The sequence below is a fragment of the Papaver somniferum genome, chromosome 5 (genome assembly GCF_003573695.1).
Source record: "Papaver somniferum cultivar HN1 chromosome 5, ASM357369v1, whole genome shotgun sequence".
Taxonomy (NCBI): Eukaryota; Viridiplantae; Streptophyta; class Magnoliopsida; order Ranunculales; family Papaveraceae; genus Papaver; species Papaver somniferum.
Window position 1 is genome coordinate 177,723,913 of NC_039362.1, and position 21,386 is coordinate 177,745,298.

The 21,386-nt window shown below is 38.5% G+C and overlaps 2 protein-coding genes across 2 annotated transcripts; both read left to right on the forward strand.

Moving 5' to 3' along the window:
* The first annotated feature begins 12,881 nt into the window (after positions 1-12,881).
* LOC113280164 (uncharacterized mitochondrial protein AtMg00810-like) lies at positions 12,882-13,436 on the forward strand. Its single transcript, XM_026528819.1, has one exon. It carries the CDS (start codon positions 12,882-12,884, stop codon positions 13,434-13,436), a length of 555 nt encoding a protein of 184 aa, XP_026384604.1.
* A 1,058-nt stretch (positions 13,437-14,494) lies between these two features.
* LOC113278221 (protein LURP-one-related 15-like) lies at positions 14,495-15,790 on the forward strand. The gene is made up of 3 exons (XM_026527121.1): positions 14,495-14,807; positions 14,897-15,124; positions 15,202-15,790. Exons 1-3 carry the CDS (start codon positions 14,565-14,567, stop codon positions 15,415-15,417), a joined length of 687 nt encoding a protein of 228 aa, XP_026382906.1. The 5' UTR covers positions 14,495-14,564; the 3' UTR covers positions 15,418-15,790.
* Positions 15,791-21,386: the final 5,596 nt, after the last annotated feature.

Genomic DNA, 21,386 nt, shown 5'->3' on the forward strand with positions numbered 1-21,386 from the left:
CGGCGAGATGGAGACAGATATGAGCGACCGTTGGATGCAAAATACAACGAAACTAACGGCTCAAGATGGAGTTAGGTGCTGTAGTGTTGGTAGGGCATCGAAATCTGATGCATGATGACGCGCGACCGTTGGATGATGGAATGGATCCAATCTTACGTTAAGAAGGAAACGGGTTTGGGTATTGAATTTTTGGGTTTAGGATATGGATTTGGGCTTAGGAATTGGATTTGGGCTTAGGTAATCTTGAGCCACTTCTTTAAGAACAATTTCTTCCTTTTTAAGCCCATTTTTATCCTTGAGTCTTCCATAACACATTCTCACTTCTTTTCCGCTAGAGATTCCACCGGCTTTCTCCCGTTTGTCTTTGCTCTTTTGGCTCCGCAACTCATCTAGTCTTTATGGTACCTAAAAATACAAATTAATTAATAGAAATATTTATTCTTGAAAACAATGAAAATACGAATATGGGCTAAATGTAGAATTAATGCACAAAGATGAATTAAATGCCAAGAAAAATATATAGAAATATGCACTTTTTAGCACTCATCAGTAATAAACTAGGACACTTCTCCTTTGTATGCCCTGAAAGAATACAAAAGATGGAAGAAGCAAACAAGAATGAAACAAGGGAAGCAGATACAACTCTTTTCATGCACGAAGTTGTATTCTTAAACGAAGGGAAACAAGAATGCATTTAGCATATGCACTAAGCCTTTTAAACCACTAAGTGTCCCTAGTGGACGAGTGAAGTCTCGTGAAGGTTTGCTTAGAACGTACCTACAAAGTTCTAGGTCAAAATATAAGCTCAGATTCCATCAAATGTGACATGTGCAAGACAGTTTAAGCTCACAGCAAAATGGAGATGTCAATCTAGCTATCAAAGGCACAATCCTAGCACTGATAACAACTAAAGACACGTGATAAGAGTGTAAAGTGTATCTACACATGTTTCTAGAATGACCTGAAGTTATGACTACTAATCACCAAGAGATAGTTTTTAGGCTAAGAACCGAATTCTAAGCCAAGCTAGATGTCCGGCTTTACGAGAATTGTGAATGTTCACCCAATGAGTTGGTGATATTTCAGTTTACCCGCGTTATACATCGATGGTTGCACCCTCCTTGCTTATTACAAGACTATTTACAACAAAAAGATGACTCTTTACATGACTCTTATTTACATTGATTACTCTCTTTTATTTTTGGAACAAGAGAGATATTGTCTTTAACATGAAAAAAATGGAATAAATAAATACTTGAAATTTTTTTTTTTTTCTTTTTTTTTTTCTTTTTTTTTTTTTTGTAAGAAATAACTTTGATCTTTACAACATAGTGACACATTTGATACATGAACAAAAAGAAAAACATAATTACATGACTCTTAGCAAGAGGTGGCCCTTATCGAATGCATCCGGTCAAATTCTATGGTTGCTTTTCTTAACGTATCCTCCAACTTCTATCCCAGCCAACCAAAGAACAAGCTAGTCAAGTCTCATTCAGTATTCTAAAGTGATTGGAAATCTAACTTCCTATCAAACACCTTGAAGATCGAGGCTATACATGTATTGGTAGATCGTGCGCGTGCAAGTTTCTTATCACATGTGAATTGTGCTAGAATCAGGGTGCCTAAATATCTAGACTAAGACTCCTAAAAATTACATATTTGCACAAGAGTCAACATTTCAAGGTAAATGAGCTCCATTTTTATGTTTTTATCATTTTTCTAATTTTTTTGGAATTTTTCAATTTTTTCAAAAAGAGGGAGTTCTGTTTTCAATTATGGCATATTATCAAAGTATCTACTCTATACCCCCAAACCTAAACTAAACATTGTCCTCAATGTTTCAAAATATGAACAATATTATAATACAACACATGAAGAGGATCATGTTGAGTAGAGAAAAAGGAAAGAGAATACCCGATTTCGGCGAAAGTAATATTAGAACTCCGTTATTCAGGGCAAAAACCAACAGTAACTCAACTGAATTCACATTGGGTTAACACAATATATACAAGAAACATATGATTCCACTAAACATTACCTACCGGATTATATACAAACAATTCACTATATACATACAGTCTAAAGAGTTGAGGATCAACCCAAAAGACGAAATGTAGACATTTCAACAGCTTCACACAATAATAATATGATAGGCATGCAAGTGAAGCTGTGAAACAAAATGAGCTACCCCCAAACCTGGATTTTTCAACAGATAAAATTTTGGATACAAAATCTCGCAGTTTTTGGGGTTCATCATGCACAAGGTCTAATTCGAAATGAACTTTGCTAGGGACGGGTACACATGCTAATTCCAACTGTGGTTCCTCAAAGATATTATACTTAGATGCAAAATAGTCCAAAAGGACTTGGGAAGCACACAGTTCCAAACCTAGATTAGGGACTGTCAGAAAAATTGGTTTGACAATATGGGTACAAACCAACTCTAGGTTGGGTGGAAGGGTATCAGATTGTGACTTAGGCAAGAAAGTGACATCTAAGTGTCTCACATGCATGAGATCAAGAGAATCAGTATTATCAGTCACATCAGCATTATCTAAGTCACACTCAAGATGTGTAGCATGCTCATCATCACAAAAAATTTGCACAAGTCCTAATTCAGAATCGTGGTTATCCGATATATTCAAATTATCATCAACAGAAGCAATATATTGTGGCTTAAGTATGGAATCAGACACATCAACTATGTTTTCATGCATAGGATCATTAGTGTCAACAGAAGATTTACCTAAGTCATGCTCTTCACAGGATAATTGCACAATATCAAAATCAGTATCAACATCACATGCATATGGAATATTAGAAGAAATATCATTCATGAAGGTCGGGGCAGAAAAGCCTATTGTATTTGAAATCAAAGGTTCCACAACATTTTCAGCATAGACATGTTCTTCTAACATAACATTATCATTATCATCATCATAGTAATATGCATACTTGTCCCCATTAGCAGTTGTGGTGTTATTAGTCAACTCGTGTTCCTCTAGATTAGGTTCATATTCAATATCATACACATGAGAAGGACTAGACATGCTATTTCCAAAGTTCAATTCATTACCACCTATATCATGTGACAGTGTCTCAGTTTCCCTAATGGATTCCCAGTGACGGGTTTTCTCTGCAATCTCAGCTAAAAATTTCCATGCATCATCCACAGTTTTATCAAGAAATTCACCATTACACATACACTCAACCATGGCTCGAGATTTAAAGTCTAGTCCCTCATAGAGGATAGCGACAAGTCTCCACTTCTCAAATCCATGGTGTGGACATTCGCTCAACAAATCATTAAAACGTTCAAAATAGTCAAAAACATTTTCCTCATCCAATTGGACAAAACAATTGATACTTTGACGAATAACGATGGTCCTATGATGTGGAAAGAATTTTTTGAAAAATAGATCTGTGAGTTGGTCCCAAGTGTTGATTGATTGTGGTCTCAAACCGTAAAACCATGTTTTGGCCCTTTCCTTTAGAGAAAATGTAAACAAACGCAATTTCAAAGAGTCTTCGGACATATGATCAGGTTGCATAGTCCGACAAATTTGTTCAAACTCTCTTACATGAGTATAGGGGTTCTCAGAATCGAACCCTCGAAATAAAGGAAGTATTTGTATCATGCTTGCATTTATTTTAAAAGGGTTATTGGTTTGAGGTAAAACAATACATGATAATGGAATTTTTATTGTGGGATACATGTATTCATGGAGAGCACTAGGTTGGCCCATATTGAAAAGACACAAAGCCCACTATTTGGTTTTAAAGGGTTTTCAAAAATTTGTTTTTTTATGGGAGAATTTTGGTTTTTTATGGGTTTTGAAAACTTTGGTTTTTATGGGATTAAAAATTTGGTTTTCGAAATTAGGAGCAATTTTTTTTTTTTTTTTGTGTTGGGTTTTGAAGCCCAAATTTTAGTTTAAAAGAAATTACAAGCCCAACAAACAACTAAATTACAAGCCCAAATAAAGAAAGAAATAAAAATAAAACTAATTATTACAAACCCACAAAAAAAGAAAATATAAATAAAACTAAAATTATTACAATCCCAAATAAAGAAAGAAATAAAATTAAAATTAAAAAAATTATTACAAGCCCACAGGTTGGGTTCTCTTAATGGGTTTAGGCTTACCTTTGAAGCACAGTTCAGTTGGGCTTTAGGATCGTCCTAAGTAGCTCACGCCCAAGCCCAGCAACAGTTGGAGTTGGTTCAGCAACACGAGCCCAGGAGGATCAGCTGCGAAGCCCAGGAGCAGAAGATCACGAGCCCAGCAGTGAAACGCAGCTTCAGTTGGCAGCCCAGTTGCTTTGGCTTGGCAGCAGCAGGCTTGGTTCACCAGCTCCAGCAACAGCAACAGCAACAACAGCAGCCAAGGTTCCAGCAGCAGCAGCAGCTCAGGTGGCCAGCAACACAGCTCTGCAGCAACTCAGTGCAATGATTGCAGGTCAGGACAGCAAAGGAAATCAGCAGCAGCAAGCACCACTCCCCGGCAGCGGCGCCAAAAACTTGGTGTGGTTAGAAAAGACACACAAAAGACTTGCAAGTATACAAGGTCAAGTTTTAGTATAGAAAGTAAGAATGGGATCAGTCCACAGGGAGTGGGAGCATACAAGAAATTATCCTAAGCTATCAATGGGTGCAAAGCACTATGGCAGTGAGCAAGGCAAGGTAATATGGAAGATGCAAAGAACCAAAACAGTTAACAAACCAAAGCAGTTAACAGAAGATGGCAAAACAGCAAAGATTAAATGGCAGAGGATATAAAATAAAAATAGCAGGGAACCAAGGCTGTAAGCCAAGGGCAGGGGGAGTTTGTGCACTGATTTCAGTGCACAACAGCTACAAATTGCAAGAAATTAAACAAGCAAAACAGGTAAGGAGATAAACTGAACAGGAAGCAAAACAGAACTGAATTTAAGTGACTGTAAAAGGAATTGTGGCTAAGCTAAGGGCTTAGAATCCACCTTTGTGTCCTAGCCAAGCAATGTGATCCTAGGTTGAGTTGAAAATCCTATGCATACATCTAGAATGGTAGGAAAACTAATTTGCTCACTAGTTTGCCCCTAGCATTGACTGTCTTTTGACAGAACAATCAATCACAGGCACTATGAGCATCAATCTCTTCCCATTGCTCAATCAAAAACATACAACAGGATAACTATCCTAGCAATTCACCATTTGACAATGCACTAGGCTTCATCTGAGCCTCAGCCTAATGCAGTTTAGCTCATGCTAAACATGTAACTAGCAATAACATTCATTGAGTATGATAATTCAAGCAACATTCAACATTCGAGATAATTGAAAACAACATGCACACATTCACTGTTAACTGCATAAGAAGAACTGAAATTGGAATTGCATCAAAATAAATTTGTTTCAATTCTCTACTGGCTAGTCCAGAGATGCCCAATTTTACAACCCCTAACACCCTTTTATAGTTACAGCCAAAAAAAAACTAAAATCCCCAAATCAGTGAAATTAGGGTTTTACAAAAAATCCTTACCTAATCTATGAAAACGATTGATAGCTCTCACCCATGCTTCCTTGTCGTCTGCTGATACTACCCATGCCTTCGATTTATTCTCTAACCTCACCTATTTCATCAACTCCTAACCTAGGGTTCCTGTGAGATGAAACGATTAGGAGGTGATGTAATAAGTGGCTAGAAAAGTAGGTCTAAGTGATGATGGCTCGAGTGGTGATGGTTGAATGATTTGGGGGGAGAAGATGGTGGAGTGATTTGGGGGAGAAGATGGTGGTGATGGAGACAGCGTCGCTGTTTCAGAAGAGGGGAAGAAGGAGATGGCTCGATGGGTTTTGGCAGAAGGGTGCGTTTGGTGCGGATAATAGGGTTAGGTTTCTTAGGTGTTAAACGGGATCATCAAATTTGATGTTTTGTGAAGGGAATCCGTGGGATGATAACTTCTGAAACGGATCTAACGGCGAGATGGAGACAGATTATGAGCGACCGTTGGATGCAAAAATACAACGAAACTAACAGCTCAAGATGGAGTTAGGTGCTGTAGTGTTGGTAAGGTGCATCGAAATCTGATGCATGATGACGCAGCGACCGTTGGATGATGGAATGGATCCAATCTTACGGTTAAGAAGGAAAACGGGTTTGGGTATTGAATTTTGGGTTTAGGATATGGATTTAGGCTTAGGAATTGGATTTGGGCTTAGGTAATCTTGAGCCCACTTCTTCTTTAAGAACAATTTCTTCCTTTTTAAGCCCATTTTTATCCTTGAGTCTTCCATAACACATTCTTCACTTCTTTTCCGCTAGAGATTCCACCGGCTTTCTCCCGTGTCTTTGCTCTTTTGGCTCCGCAACTCATCTAGTCTTTATTTGGTACCTAAAAATACAAAATTAATTAATAAAAATATTTATTCTTGAAAACAATGAAAATACAGAATATGGGATAAAATGTAGAATTAATGCACAAAAGATGAGTTAAATGCCAAGAAAAATATATAGAAATATGCACTTTTTAGCACTCATCAGTAATAAACTAGGACACTTCTCCTTTGTATGCCCTGAAAGAATACAAAAGATGGAAGAAGCAAACAAGAATGAAACAAGGGAAGCAGATACAACTCTTTTCATGCACGAAGTTGTATTCTTAAACGAAGGGAAACTAATACCAAAGAACTACGAATCAAAGGATGGAGAAGAAGGAATCTGGTATTTAGATAATAGAGCCAGCAATCACATGACTGATAAGAGACACTACTTTTCTGAACTCAATGAGAAAATCAAAGGACAAGTGAAGTTTGGGGATGGATCTTCTGTATAAATTGAAGGGAAAGGATCAATTCTATTTCAGATCAAGACCGGAGAACAGAAGCTTGTCACAAACATCTACTTCATCCCAAACTTACAAAGCAACATTCTAAGTTTAGGACAAGCTACAGAAGTTGGATGTGATGTTAGAATGCGACAAGATTATCTAACAGTTCATGACCCAAGTGGAAGACTTTTAGTTAGAGTCTCACGCTCACAGAATAGACTCTACAAGATAAGTCTCATGATTGGAAGGCCATTGGGTCTGAATATGAGACTGGAAGATCATACATGGAAGTGGCACGCAAGGTTAGGACACATAAGCTTTAGAACTTTAAAGGCAATGTCTCAGAACAAGATGGTTCGAGGGATACCACAGATAAACGATGAATCAAGGATCTGCGAATCATGTTTAGTTGGGAAACAAACGCGTCAAGGTTTTCCAAAAGCAACAACATTCAGAGCCTCAAAGCCATTAGAGCTTCTTCATGCTGATTTATGTGGTACTATTACACCACAAACCCTTGCAAATAACAAATACATATTTGTTATTATAGATGACTTCTCAAGATATATGTGGTCTATTCTTATGAAAGAAAAGAGTGAAGCATTTGACAGATTCAAAGCTTTCATAAATCTGATAGAAAAAGAGCTAAAAGAGGAGGTCAAAATGCTTATAACTGTTAGAGGAGGAGAGTTCACTTCCTTAGAGTTCAACAAGTTCTGTGAGTCAAATGGAATCAAAAGGCAACTCACAACACCATATACACCACAACAAAACGGAGTGGTGGAGAGGAGAAACAGGACTCTAATGGAAATGACAAGAAGTTCTTTAAAGGCTATGCAGGTACCTAATTATCTATGGGGAGAAGCTGTACGACACTCCACATACCTAATAAACAGGATACCTACGAAAGCTCTGAAATACATGACTCCATATGAAATTTTGCGAAAGAGAAAACCAAACATAGATAATTTCAGAGTGTTTGGTTGCAAAGCATACGCAAAAGTTGATTCTGCAACTCTTAAGAAACTGGATGATCGATCTCAGACTCTTGTGAATCTAGGAATTGAGCCTGGATCCAAAGCTTACAGATTATTCAATTCAACAACGAAAAGAGTGATAGTGAGTCGAGATGTGGTATTCGATGAAAAAGCAAACTAGAACTGGAAATAAACTAATGATGGACCAAGTAGGGATCCAGGAATGTTTCACATGAGATGGGGTCAAGTAATTGATGAAGGCGAATGACCCATAATCATCAATACCAATGGAAACAATGATGTTAATCAAGAAGAAGAAGAGAATAATGAAAACACTGAGAATAACGAAGAAGTAAAAGAAGAAGAAGAAGAAGAGATCGATGAAATAACTCAACCCATTCCACTGCGAAAATCAACAAGACAGATACAAAAGCCACAGTACCTGGAGGATTATGTTCTTCAAGCTGTAGAAGAATGTGAGATTATGCTACTTTCTGTTAATGATGAACCAAGGAATTTTCAGGAAGCAAAGGTCTCGACTAAATGGACACAATCATGTAGAGAAGAAATTATTTCAATCAACAGAAACAAGACTTGGTTTCTAGTTGATAAGCCAGGTGGGGTAAAAGTGATTGGTCTTAAGTGGATCTTCAAAATAAAACGGAATGTTGATGGTACTGTCAATAAATACAAAACAAGGCTTGTAGATAAAGGATATGTACAAGAATCAGGCATAGATTTTGATGAAGTTTTTGCACCAGTTGCTAGAATTGAAACAATACGCTTATTAATTGCAGAGGCAGCATCAAACTCATGGGAAATTCACCACTTAGACGTTAAGACAACATTCTTACATGGTGAATTGCGAGAAGATGTGTATGTTGAACAACCAAAAGGTTTTGAAGTAAAAGGACAAGAGCATATGGTTTATAAGTTATAAAAAGCTCTATATGGTCTAAGACAATCTCCTCGAGCCTGGAATACAAAGTTAGATCAAATCTTAAGAGAAATCAGATTTGTTAAGTGCTCTAAAGAAACATCAGTATACATAAGAGAAGAAAAGGGAACGCTTCTTGTGATTGCAGTCTATGTAGATGATCTATTTTTGACTGACAACTCCCTTAAGGTGATCAACGAGTTCAAGAGAGAAATGTCATCAAAGTTTGAGATGTCAGACCTTGGAAAACTCACTTATTACCTTGGCATAGAAGTCCATAAAGGTGTAGATGGGATTCAGATTAAACAAGAAGCTTATGCAAGGAGAATTCTGAAAGAAGAAGGACTTGAAACTTGTAATCCAACTAAGATACCAATGGAGTTTGGACTTAAAATTTCAAAGGCACAAGAAGAAGCAGAGATTGATTCAACGAGTTATAGAAGAAATGTTGGATGCCTTAGATACTTGTTACACACAAGACCAGACTTGGATTTCTCTGTGGGAGTAGCAAGACGGAATATGAAGATTCCACGCAAGTCTCATGGTGATGTAATAAAGCAGATATTGAGATATCTAAGAGGAACAATCAACTACGGATTGAAGTATGGTCGAGGAGGATCAAAAGGAATTGTTGGGTATAGTGACAACAGTCATAATATTGACCAAGATGATGGAAAAGGTACAACTGGTCATATATTTTATCTAGGTGAAGCACCTATTACATGGTGTTCACAGAAGCAAGACACTGTAGCCCTCTCATCCTGTGAAGCTGAGTTCATGGCCAAACAGAAGCATCTAAACAATCAATATGGCTTCAAGAACTGTTGGGTGAAATCAAAGGAAGAGAACCTGAAAAAGTTCTCATCAAGATTGATAATAAGTCTGCAATTGCACTTAATGAAAATCCAGTGTTTCATGGGAAGACGAAACACATTCACAAAAGGTATCATTTCATACGAGAATGTATCGATAAGGAGATCATCAACGTTGAACACGTACCAGGAACTGAGCAGAAAGTAGATATATTGACAAAGGCATTAGCTCAGATCAAGTTTGAAGAAATGAGAAAATTGATTGGAGATATGTCACGGGTAAGGTTGAAGCTTAACGAGAAGAATGTTGTTTAAACTTCAACATAGAAGTCACTAACAAGCTGGTTAGGACAATATTAGGAAATTGATGTAATCCTAAGGGAATTAGAAGTCATATAGTTCTAAGAAAAGGAAAGACATGTAATAAGGTAATAGGACTAGGATAAGGAATTCATAGTTCTATATATATATGATCACCAAAGTTGTGGTTGATCATATGAGCAAGATTAGATCTTGTGTTTAGTTTTGAGAGATTTTCTAAACATCAATAAAGAGAGTTGTCTTTATACAAGCTAAGTTTCGTCTTGCAGTTGCCATTAGTGTCTGTATTTGGGTTTTGGGTGTCCCCTCGTTACGAGCCATTATATGCTCAAGTGGCGTCTCAGCATGGTCACATTGCCTCGGACGAGGTCTTTCCTGACGCCAACCTCCTCGTGTCACATACTCTGAATGTTCTAGATGTGGTGGGCGAGATAGAGGATGCTAGTGATCATCCTTATGCTGCGCAGTTACAGATCTAGCATCGGACGGTTACTAACGCCTCTAATATGTGGTTCAACATTGGGTGGCTGAATGAGCTTTGGCAGGAGGCCGAGACAAAGGCGAATACTCGTCGAACCCAATTTCCAGGTATTGTTGCTGGACTTAAGGAGAGGGTTACCTCTGTGAGGGGTAACTTAGAGACATTGGAGGAAACCCAGGAGCGCCTTATCAAGGAATCGAGCGAGATTGTTGATCGGATCGCCCAGGCCAAAAAGACGCTGGAAGAAGAGGAAAAATTGTTAGCAGAAGCTGAGGCGGAAATGGCCGAATAGGCTGAGTTGTGAGAGCCCTGGTGTTTGGCGGCTTTATTGTTGTTTTGCTTCTCTATTTTTACTACTTCCTCCCCCTTCTTTTATTTCGAGGAGATATTTCGAAATTTGTGCTTCCTATACTCTTCTTTTTTCTCTTTCTTCTTTAATTCTACTTGCATCCCAAAACATGACTTGTGGTTGTTGTTTGTTTAAGTACTCGTGGTTTCAGAATATTACTACTAATTTATGAATTTTTCTTTGTGAGTGACTTGGGAGTTAATGGCTAGTTATTATGGTTTAGTGGTGGAAATTTCTTTGTTAAGACGCCTTGTGGGCGTTCATTCTTTGATATGCCAGTATTTTGAACGAGAGCATGCAGATGCGCATGGAATGTTGATGGATGTAGAATTACAAGTATAGGGTTTCAGGCGTTCCGGTAATAGAATTCCTATGGATTTATTATCAAGGCGTTCTGAGTTAAAGAATCGCCGGGTAGCTTTTGGCATATTTTTCGGCCTCTCGACACGTCATTTCTTATGAAGGCATATTCATCCCTTTATTTCACACTTGGGTTATTTTATTTCTTATTTTTATTATTTATTTTCTCTGGATGTATCCTACCCGTCCTGTTGAGGAATGGATCCTGGCGCTTCCTGCTGCGCCCCAGTGTGTGGGCAAAATACCCGATGGCCACGTGTCGACATCCCAATATATGAATATATAATGAGATGATGAGGTTGGATCACCAAATCATTCAATGAGAGAAGGATTTGTCTAAGTCGAGGCAACTGCACAAACGCCACATGAATGACGCGTGTGTATAAAGGTCTAATCTTCTCAGACGGTCAAGTCTAAAAGGCAAGACCGCATTTAATGAAGGTTAAGAACAAGACTTGGGTAGTTGGGCATCGTGATGGAAGACACGGACGATATATACTACGACCCGTAGGCGATGGAACATGAGGTTCTCCACAAAAGGGAAGCACAACCCAAGGGAGAGCGAGACAACTCGGAGGGAGAACCAAGTATGCCATCGCGAGGGACGGTATAGAACGAGTCCGAGGGAGCCAGGACGATGGAAGACAGCTCACCAAGCTCGGACGATCAAGCGACCACGAGTTTATTCTGTCTATAAATATCAGTCCATGTACCAGGAGATCAGTGCTACTTCAGGTCCTGCGATTAAGGATCCTACTCTATACAGAATCATAGCTGGAGCTTTACAGTATCTCACATTCACCAGGACAGACATCTCATACTCAGTTCAACAGGTATGATTATTCATGCATGACCCTCGAGAGCCTCACATGCAGGCCCTTAAGCGGATTATTCGTTATCTTCAGGGAACAATTCATCAAGGTTTGTTTATCTCGGTCTCCACTACTTCTGGATTAACGGCATACTCTGATGTTGATTGGGCGGGATGTCCTGATTCTCGCCCATCTACTTCGGGTTACTTTATCTTTCTTGGTGACAACCTCGCTCCTGGTCATCCAAACGTCAGGCAACAGTTTCTTGATCCAGTGCTGAAGCTGAATACCAGGGGGTAGCAAATGTTGCCGCTGAAACTACATGGCTTAGTAACCTCCTTCTAGAGCTTCATCTTCCCCTACGACGTGCTACTATCGTATATTTTGATAATGTGAGTGCGATTTATATGTTTGGAGACTTTATTCAACATCAGCGCACCAAGCATGTGGAAATTGATATACACTTTGTACGTGAACGCGTTCGTATTGGTGACATTCATGTTCTTCACGTCCCCTCTGAAAATCAGTATGCTGACATCTTCACCAAGGGACTTCCTCGTCAGCTATTTGTTCTTTTTCGGTCTAGTCTTAGCATTTTCTCCTCTCCCGCTCACACTAAGGGGGTGTAATAGAATGAATATTATCTTCTTACCGTATTTAGAATAAGGGGAATAATCTCCGCCTTAACTCTTGTAATTCCCAAAGATATTATTTTTATATAAAGTGAAATCTTGTAGAACTATTCCCTTGAAGGACATTATCATCGAATCCAAGATGGTATCAGAGCCTTTGTCGATCCCCTTTTCGCTAAACCTTTGAAACAATGGCAGGTGAGAAAAAATCCATTCACCCAGCTTTGCCATCACCAACATCAAAACCCTAATCCCTGTTCTCTTAGATATCAAACAAGATGAATATTCCTCATGGGTTTTTCTTTTCGAACTTCATCTCCAAGCACACCGATTACTAACAATACCTTCCTACACCGCTTCATTAATTTGATGAAACGGGAATTTTCCATGTCTGACCTTGGACCGCTACATCATTTTCTGGGTATTACTGTGACTCGATCATCTTCAGGGTTATATTTGTCTCAGTCTTTATATGCTCAAGACATCATTGCTCGTGCCTCCATGACACAATGTAACCCAGTGGCTACTCCGTTCAACGCCAACTCCAAACTCAGTGCTACTTCAGGTCCTGCGATTAAGGATCCTACTCTATACAGAAGCTTAGATGGAGCTTTACAGTATTTCACATTCACCAGGCCAGACATCTCATACGCAGTTCCACGGGTATGCTTATTCATGCATGACCCTCGAGAGCCTCACATGCAGGCCCTTAAGCAGATTATTCGCTATCTTCAGGGCACTATTCCTCAAGGTTTGTTTATCTCGGTCTCCACTACTTCTGGATTAACGGCATACTCTGATGCTGATTGGGCGGGATATCCTGATTCTCGCCGATCGACTTCGGGTTACTGTGTCTTTCTTGGTGACAACCTCGTCTCCTGGTCATCCAAACGTCAGGCAACAGTTTCACGATCCAGTGCTGAAGCTGAATACCGGGAGTAGCAAATGTTGTCGCTGAAACTACATGGATTAGCAACCTCCTTCTAGAGCTTCATCTTCCCCTATGACGTGCTACTATCGTATATTGTGATAATGTGAGTGCGATTTATATGTCTGGAGACCCTATTCAACATCAGCGCACCAAGCATGTGGAAATTGATATACACTTTGTACGTGAACGCGTTCGTATTGGTGACATTCATGTTCTTTACGTCCCCTCTGAAAACCAGTATGCTGACATCTTCACCAAGGGACTTCCTCGTCAGCTATTTGTTCGTTTTCGGTCTAGTCTTAGCGTTTGCTCCTCTCCCGCTCAGACTAAGGGGGTATAATAGAATGAATATTATTTTCTTACCGTATTTAGAATAAGGGGAATAATCTCCGCCTTAACTCTTGTCATTCCCAAATATATTATTTTGATATAAAGTTAAATCCTGGAGAACTATTCTCTCCAAGGACATTATCATCGAATCCAAGAGGAACTAATGCAATTAATGGCCACGCATCAACCAACGTTGAAGGATTAATTAAAATTGAGAAGCGAAGTTGGAACATTAACAACTGCCTTGAAAGATACTGAACAACAATGTTCGTAATGGGATACGCGAAGTAAAGCTCCTCTATGGTCTGCTTCATTAAATGCAGAGACCAGCCTGCCTATGGTATCACTCCGGATAACAGTCTTACAAATATACCTTCATCACGTTGAACAGGCTTGGTCCATAAATATATAAACAAGCGTGGATCCGGATCAACATAATAAGTTGACAAGAAAAGTCAAGAGTAATTTCCTTCCAATTACCAAGTCGTTTTCTTCTAGCAATTAACTACCATGATACTGGTCTACAGTCAACAACATAGAGAGCATATTCTTCGCAGCATGCGTGCCATAAGCTGGCAAAGCCAAGTCATTTCGTATCATTCAAGGATTTCGCAAACTCTTTGTCAACAATTTCTTCGAAACTACAGCCAACCATTAGGATAGCGCCTAGTAATTAATTAGGAAGTCAAACCCAATACTATAATCTTTTAGACTGACATAATATTGTTTAATCCTTTCGCTCTCTCTATGATCTGTTTATATGGATCTTGGATGGGTCTAAGAGTCCTATCTCACCACCACCATCACCAATGGAAGGCAATCAAGCATTACAAAACAATTCTATCGTTGTGATCTCACCTCAATATTGCGCACCATATCAAGTAGATCTTTATATTGCCAAGAAAGTTAAAAAAGTAACGGAAGATAGGTATTTAGGAGCTTTTGATATCAATGGAAATAACATCTTCAAAGTTAAAACCAGCGGTTTTTTCAGCAGTAGACTTATCCTTATCGATGCTAACGGAGTTCCGGTCGTATCTATAAAACCAGTGGTCAGTCAATACAATAATGAGCATCTTATTACAAAAATGTTCACTTTTTTTTCTTTCAATATTCATATTGTTTTTGTGAGTTCTTTCAGACATTTTCTTTCCTTGAAAGGTGGAAAGTATATAGAGGAGATAGCAAAGACTCAAAAGACCTGTTGTTTAGCGTGAAGGAATCTAAGTTTTTTCAACTCAAGACCAGTTTGGATGTGTTCTTAGCATCAAACACAGCTGAGGATGTCTGTGATTTTAAGATTAAACAAAGAGATAGCAAGAAATCTTGCATCATATACCGTGGGAATTCAGATAACATCATTGCTGAGGTAATATATAATTCATGATCACTCATTCAACATTCTGCTCCTATTTTTATGAAATTTTGCTGGTTATGGTGTTTTAGATGCACAAAAACAAGGCTATTCGAGATAAAGTTCGCGGGAAGGACACATACTCACTCACTGTCTATCCGAATGTTGATTATGCTTTTGTTGTGGCGATGCGTGCGGTTCTAGATGAAATTAATACGCCTCGTAACAGAAGTGGTGGTGGTGGCGGTGGCGGCGGCGGGGTTAGTGGTGGAGGTGGATGTGGTGGTGGCGGCGGAGGTGGGGATTGATGCTAACTCAATTATGATGCTTATTTATTTTTGTTCGTCCTTAAAAAAGAAAATTGGTGTTGATAAGTTCCATATCATCTAAATAAATCAATAATGTGATGTACCTGTAAATTAATATTTTCTTTTTTTTCCGAAAAATATAAGATGGAATTAGAAAAAAAAATTCCAAGACAGCACCCTCGAAATATACATGAAAGTAAAGAGAATTTATAACTGACTATTCTCTAAACAAGATTTTCCAATCAAAAACGAAATCATCTAACTTCATGTTTTTAAATGAATCAACATTAAAGGTAATATACTAGTTAGCAATACCTTTTAAGGTTAGCAACTACTATCCATGGTTGGCATTGTACATATTTCTACAAAGTTGTGTAATGTAAGTATTAGTTAGTATATAAAGATTGTGTGAATATTTGAAGTATAAATATGATTTTCTTTTCCTTGCAATTAACCTTGTAAACACTCCGATGAGATCGGCACTTTTTTGGACAAAAATATAGAATCCTTCTAAAAATTAAAAGAGCAACAAAGAATTGGGCCAGGCATATACACTTAAATATATCATTTGTGTCTCTAAGACTTATATCCCACCACCACGGCCTAAAATTTATCTCCCACCAACACAAAATATAAATAACAGAAGGTAGGTTCCTACTTAATTAACCTGGCGTTTTTAGGGGCCACTCAAAAGGATTTAGGGGCCATCAATTTATACCCAGCCAAAGACTCTAGTTAAGGGGTACCCTATATGATATTGAAGTTACATAAATGCCCTTCTGGTAAAACTGTATAAAAACCAAATCAAAAACAATTCTACTCATTTCAACTCTTCTTCTTCCAGTTTCATATTATCTTCCGATTGTGGAAGAAAAAAAAATTTCCTCGTTCAACCGAAACATCGCCGCGAATCGTAAAATCAAAACATCGTCGATTCGATTATAAAACAATGGATAAGAGAAATGAAACCCACAGATCTAGAACCAAAAATGTTGCTCGGGGTATCGATCCAAACATTGGAATTTTAGCAAGATATAAAGAAATTCTTGCTGCAAATGAAGAAGAACGCGAAGAACAAGTACCCGGGAATGTAGTCGGTGGTGGCGATTCCGAGACTCAAACACTTCGTCAACTTCAAATGGCCCCAATTAGGTAAGAATCTATCATTTTTGGGGTTTATTTCGCTTTAATTCGTCGAATCGAGAAAAAAAATTTCTAGGGTTTTCGGTTATTTATCCAGATTCGGACGATATGCATGCTCATTTACTTCCGAATGTAGTCGTGTTCTTCATTTTTCAAGAACATCGACAGTATTCGGGAGAAAGATTTGATGATTATCTGCCGAATGATGGTGGCCATATCTTCCTGGATACAAACTGCTAATAATCGGTAGTTTAATGAATTTTTTGGCTACCGAATATATTTAAGTAGACACAAAGTATTCGGAAGAACACTCACTACCGAATGTATATATTGAAAAAATCTCAAAATTTATGATATAGGAAAAATCCCATTTTGGGGCCAGTATTTATTCGGAAGACAATATAATGTTTTATACCTCCGATTGTGTAGGATAAAATTTTAGAGTTTCTGAACTCCAGTTGATGAATATTCGGTTGTAAACGTGTTTAGTTATATTCCGATTTTTTTTCATTCGGAAAAAATATGTGTCTTATTACTTCCGAATTTGTACATTCGGGTTATAGAGGTGCACTTTTTCTTCCGATTGTGTAGGATGAAAAATTTACAGCTTCTGAACTCCAATTGATGTATATTCGGTTGCAAATATGTTTAGTTAGCTTCCGATTGTTTTGTATTCGGGAACAATATGTGTCTTCTTACGTCCGAATGTGTACATTCGGGTTATATTTCCATACTTTGTCTTTTGATTGTATAGTTTGTAAATATTGTTCCTTTCTTTGTTGTTTAGACAAAGTCGAGAAGGGAGGAAGAAAGTGACAGCTAGTGCTAGGAGGGAAAGGAGTGCCAAAGATAATTCAGGTGCTCAACAAAACGAACAAGAACAAAGCAGTCAACAAGGAGTGCAACCAACTGTTGAACAACAAGGCAGTGAACAAGGGGTGCGACCAAGTGTTGAACAAGCTGCTCAACAAAGTGCAGGACCAAGTGTTGAACCAGTTGATCCAGTGGCAAGAGTAGAAGAAGAAGGACAACCAAGTGGTATCCAAAAAGCCAAAAAAGGAAAAGATGTTGTAAGGAAGGATATTGCTAAGAAATCATCACATCTTGTCCCTCAGCACTTGAAGAAGAAGGGTATTCCAGCAGGCACAATCCTTGGACTACCAGCGGATGGAGGAAAATTGCTATTTGGATACAAAGACTCATGGGCCAGAGAAATATATGAAACCGAGGTAATAAAATTACTATTTTTTATTAATGTATTGTCTATGTGTTATATCGTAATACTTGTATTAATAGGATCATCAAGATGCGGTCCGTCTACTCAAACCTACCGCCGCACCAACAAAAATGCTTGCGTGGCCTTTATCCGGTGAATGTGAAAGGTTCAAGACAATTGTTGCCAACTCGGGGTTAGCTAATGCCGCCGAGAATTCATTGTTGGAACATGATCGTGTGGCCATATCGGCGTTCGTGGAGAGAATGTATCCTGAGACCGATACTTTCCATATGCCGTTTGGGGAGATGACGATCACCCCGGATGATGTTGTGCAGATTCTTAACCTTCCCGACCAAGGCACAGCTGTGAAGTTTAACTACACAAAGCAGTTAAGTTGGGCACAACTTTATTCTCTAACTAACAAGTGCTTAGGTTGGGATGAAGAGACAACAACAGCAGAGTTTAGGAGGCATGCAAGTACAGAACAAGACAGATCAACATTACAGCTTTGATGAATATGTTTCGAGGCACCTTGGAGAAGGAAAAGAATGGAACGTTAACTGATGAGCAAGTGAACCACGCTGCCACCGCATATCTCCTTTGTATTGGGATGTGTCATATTCCCCAATACTTCTGGCAACCGGATCGACGCCAACCTTATACAACTTTTGGATCCTCTCCATGAAGTCGGTGACTATTCTTGGGGCACGGCATGCCTAGCATTCTTGATGGAAGAGTTGAGAAAGGCTTCGAGGCTAGGAACCTGCCAAGTTGCCGGGAATGTGGCTCTATTGCAGGTTTTTCTTTAACTCTATAACTCACTCTATAGTTATTCAGTAGACAATACATATGATGCATATCCATAACTCCAAATGACGCATATTCGGTAGGAAATTATCCATCTCTTTTCCGAATGTTGGTTATTCGGTGGTTAGTACTTACTTTGTTTTCCGATTATATACAATCGGAAATATTCTTTTGATATTAGAACCGAATATACAGGCCAGAAAAGCTATAGGTTACTGAACTCCAAATGACGCATATTCGGTAGGAATTGATCCATCTTATTTTCCGAATGTTGGTTATTCGGTGGCTAGGTACTTAATTGTTTTCCGATTATATACAATCGGAAATATTCTTTTGATATTAGAACCGAATATACAGGCCAGAAAATATAGGTTACTGAACTCCAAATGACGCATATTCGGTAGGAATTGATCCATCTTATTTTCCGAATGTTGGTTATTCGGTGGCTAGGTACTTAATTGTTTTCCGATTATATACAATCGGAAATATTCTTTTGATATTAGAACCGAATATACAGGCCAGAAAAACTATAGGTTACTGAACTCCAAATGACGCATATTCGGTAGGAAATGATCCATATATATTTCGAATGTTGTGTATTCGGTGGATAGCTACTCAGTTTTGTTTCCGATTATATATAATCGGAAATTATGTTGGAAATTACTACCGAATATACACAATCTATTTACTAAAACTTGGTTTCTTATGTATATAGGCATGGATCTATGACCACTTCCCTATCCTGAAGTTGGCCGGAGAGAACCCGGGGTGGTGCAAAGGTACTCCTAGAGGAACAAAGTATATATTTGAAGACAACCGTTCTAGGACAAAGGAGCAGCAGTTGATTCGCATGAGGGAGATTTTGGACCAATTGAAGGCCTCAGACGTATGCTTTGATCCATACAAGGAAGATCGAGTCAGTGGGCATATAAATGTTCGGTCGGACTTGTCCCTTTATTTTGGACCATTGTGGCACCCCACAGGATATGTGATGTATAACCCCTCTAGGGTGATGCGACAACACGGGTATATACAACATCAACCTCTGGAGAAAATGGGGGATTACTACAAATTGGAGTTGGAGTTGTGTTCTTCTAGTGGTGACAATCTCACGATTGTTCACACAGGCCCACCTACTGTTCTTGATAACTGGGATAAGAGGAATGACTTCATTATCGACACTGGTAGACGAACCACCGAGGTGATGAAAATTCTCCAGACTATATGAGTTGGTATAACAAGGTATCACATCCTTTGGTTATCCGTGAAATCAAATCCAACACTACTGCGGCGGGTTCAAGTTATAATTGTATCATCAAAGACAAACCAGCTGGTTATGATAGACTGGTGCGTGTTCTTATATTTTTGTTCATTTTATATTATTCCTATAAATCTTAGGTAATTACCGTTTGATGTTATGTCATTACGTATAAAAAACAGGTGAATAGGTTCAAGCGTGTTTCCAAAATGTTAACTGCATGCTTGAAGAGCGGAGATCCCATGCCAGCTGAGAAGATCAAAGAGGCTAGAGATCTAGTTGATAATATGGATAACGAAGATTATGCTGCCCAGTTTGGGGAGAAAGTCACGAAGAGGCATCAGCCCAAGGTGGCAGTATCAAAGACGGGTAAAAGAACTCGAGCTTCATCGAGCGCTGAAGCTGCTCCAACTGAAGCTGCTCCAACTGCTCAAACTGAAGGTGCTCAAACCCGTGGTCGTGCAGGACTGGGAGGTAGTCACGGTCGTAAAGTAAAGAAGAGCAGATAAATGACAATGATTTTTGTTGTACATTCGGAAATTTGTTTGGGTAACTAAGTTAGACAAGTTCAAATGACAATGATTTGTGTGGTATATTCGGAAGTTTTGGTAACTAATTTAACTTCCGATTATTTCAAAGACAAAATTTGAAAAGTATAAGTTTTTCCAAATTCTGATTTTTGGGCCATCGTACATTCGGAACTTTATAAAAAACCTATCCTCCGAATATCACAAGTTCAAAACAAACCACGCCATGGCTCCAGGTGGTTCCAAGGGCCAATATTGAAGGTTAGACATCCCATATTCGGAAGTTTTGGTAACTAATTTAACTTCCGATTATTTCAAAGACAAAATTTGAAAAGTATAAGTTTTTCCAAATTCTGATTTTTGGGCCATCGTACATTCGGAACTTTATAAAAAACCTATCCTCCGAATATCACAAGTTCAAAACAAACCACGCCATGGCTCCAGGTGGTTCCAAGGGCCAATATTGAAGGTTAGACACCCATATTCGGAAGTTTTGGTAACTAATTTAACTTCCGATTATTTCAAAGACAAAATTTGAAAAGTATAAGTTTTTCCAAATTCTGATTTTTGGGCCATCGTACATTCGGAACTTTATAAAAAACCTATCCTCCGAATATCACAAGTTCAAAACAAACCACGCCATGGCTCCAGGTGGTTCCAAGGGCCAATATTGAAGGTTAGACATCCCATATTCGGAAGTTTTGGTAACTAATTTAACGTCCGATTATTTCAAAGACAAAATTTGAAAAGTATAAGTTTTTCCAAATTCTGATTTTTGGGCCATCGTACATTCGGAACTTTATAAAAAACCTATCCTCCGAATATCACAAGTTCAAAACAAACCACGCCATGGCTCCAGGTGGTTCCAAGGGCCAATATTGAAGGTTAGACAGCCCATATTCGGAAGTTTTGGTAACTAATTTAACTTCCGATTATTTCAAAGACAAAATTTGAAAAGTATAAGTTTTTCCAAATTCTGATTTTTGGGCCATCGTACATTCGGAACTTTATAAAAAAC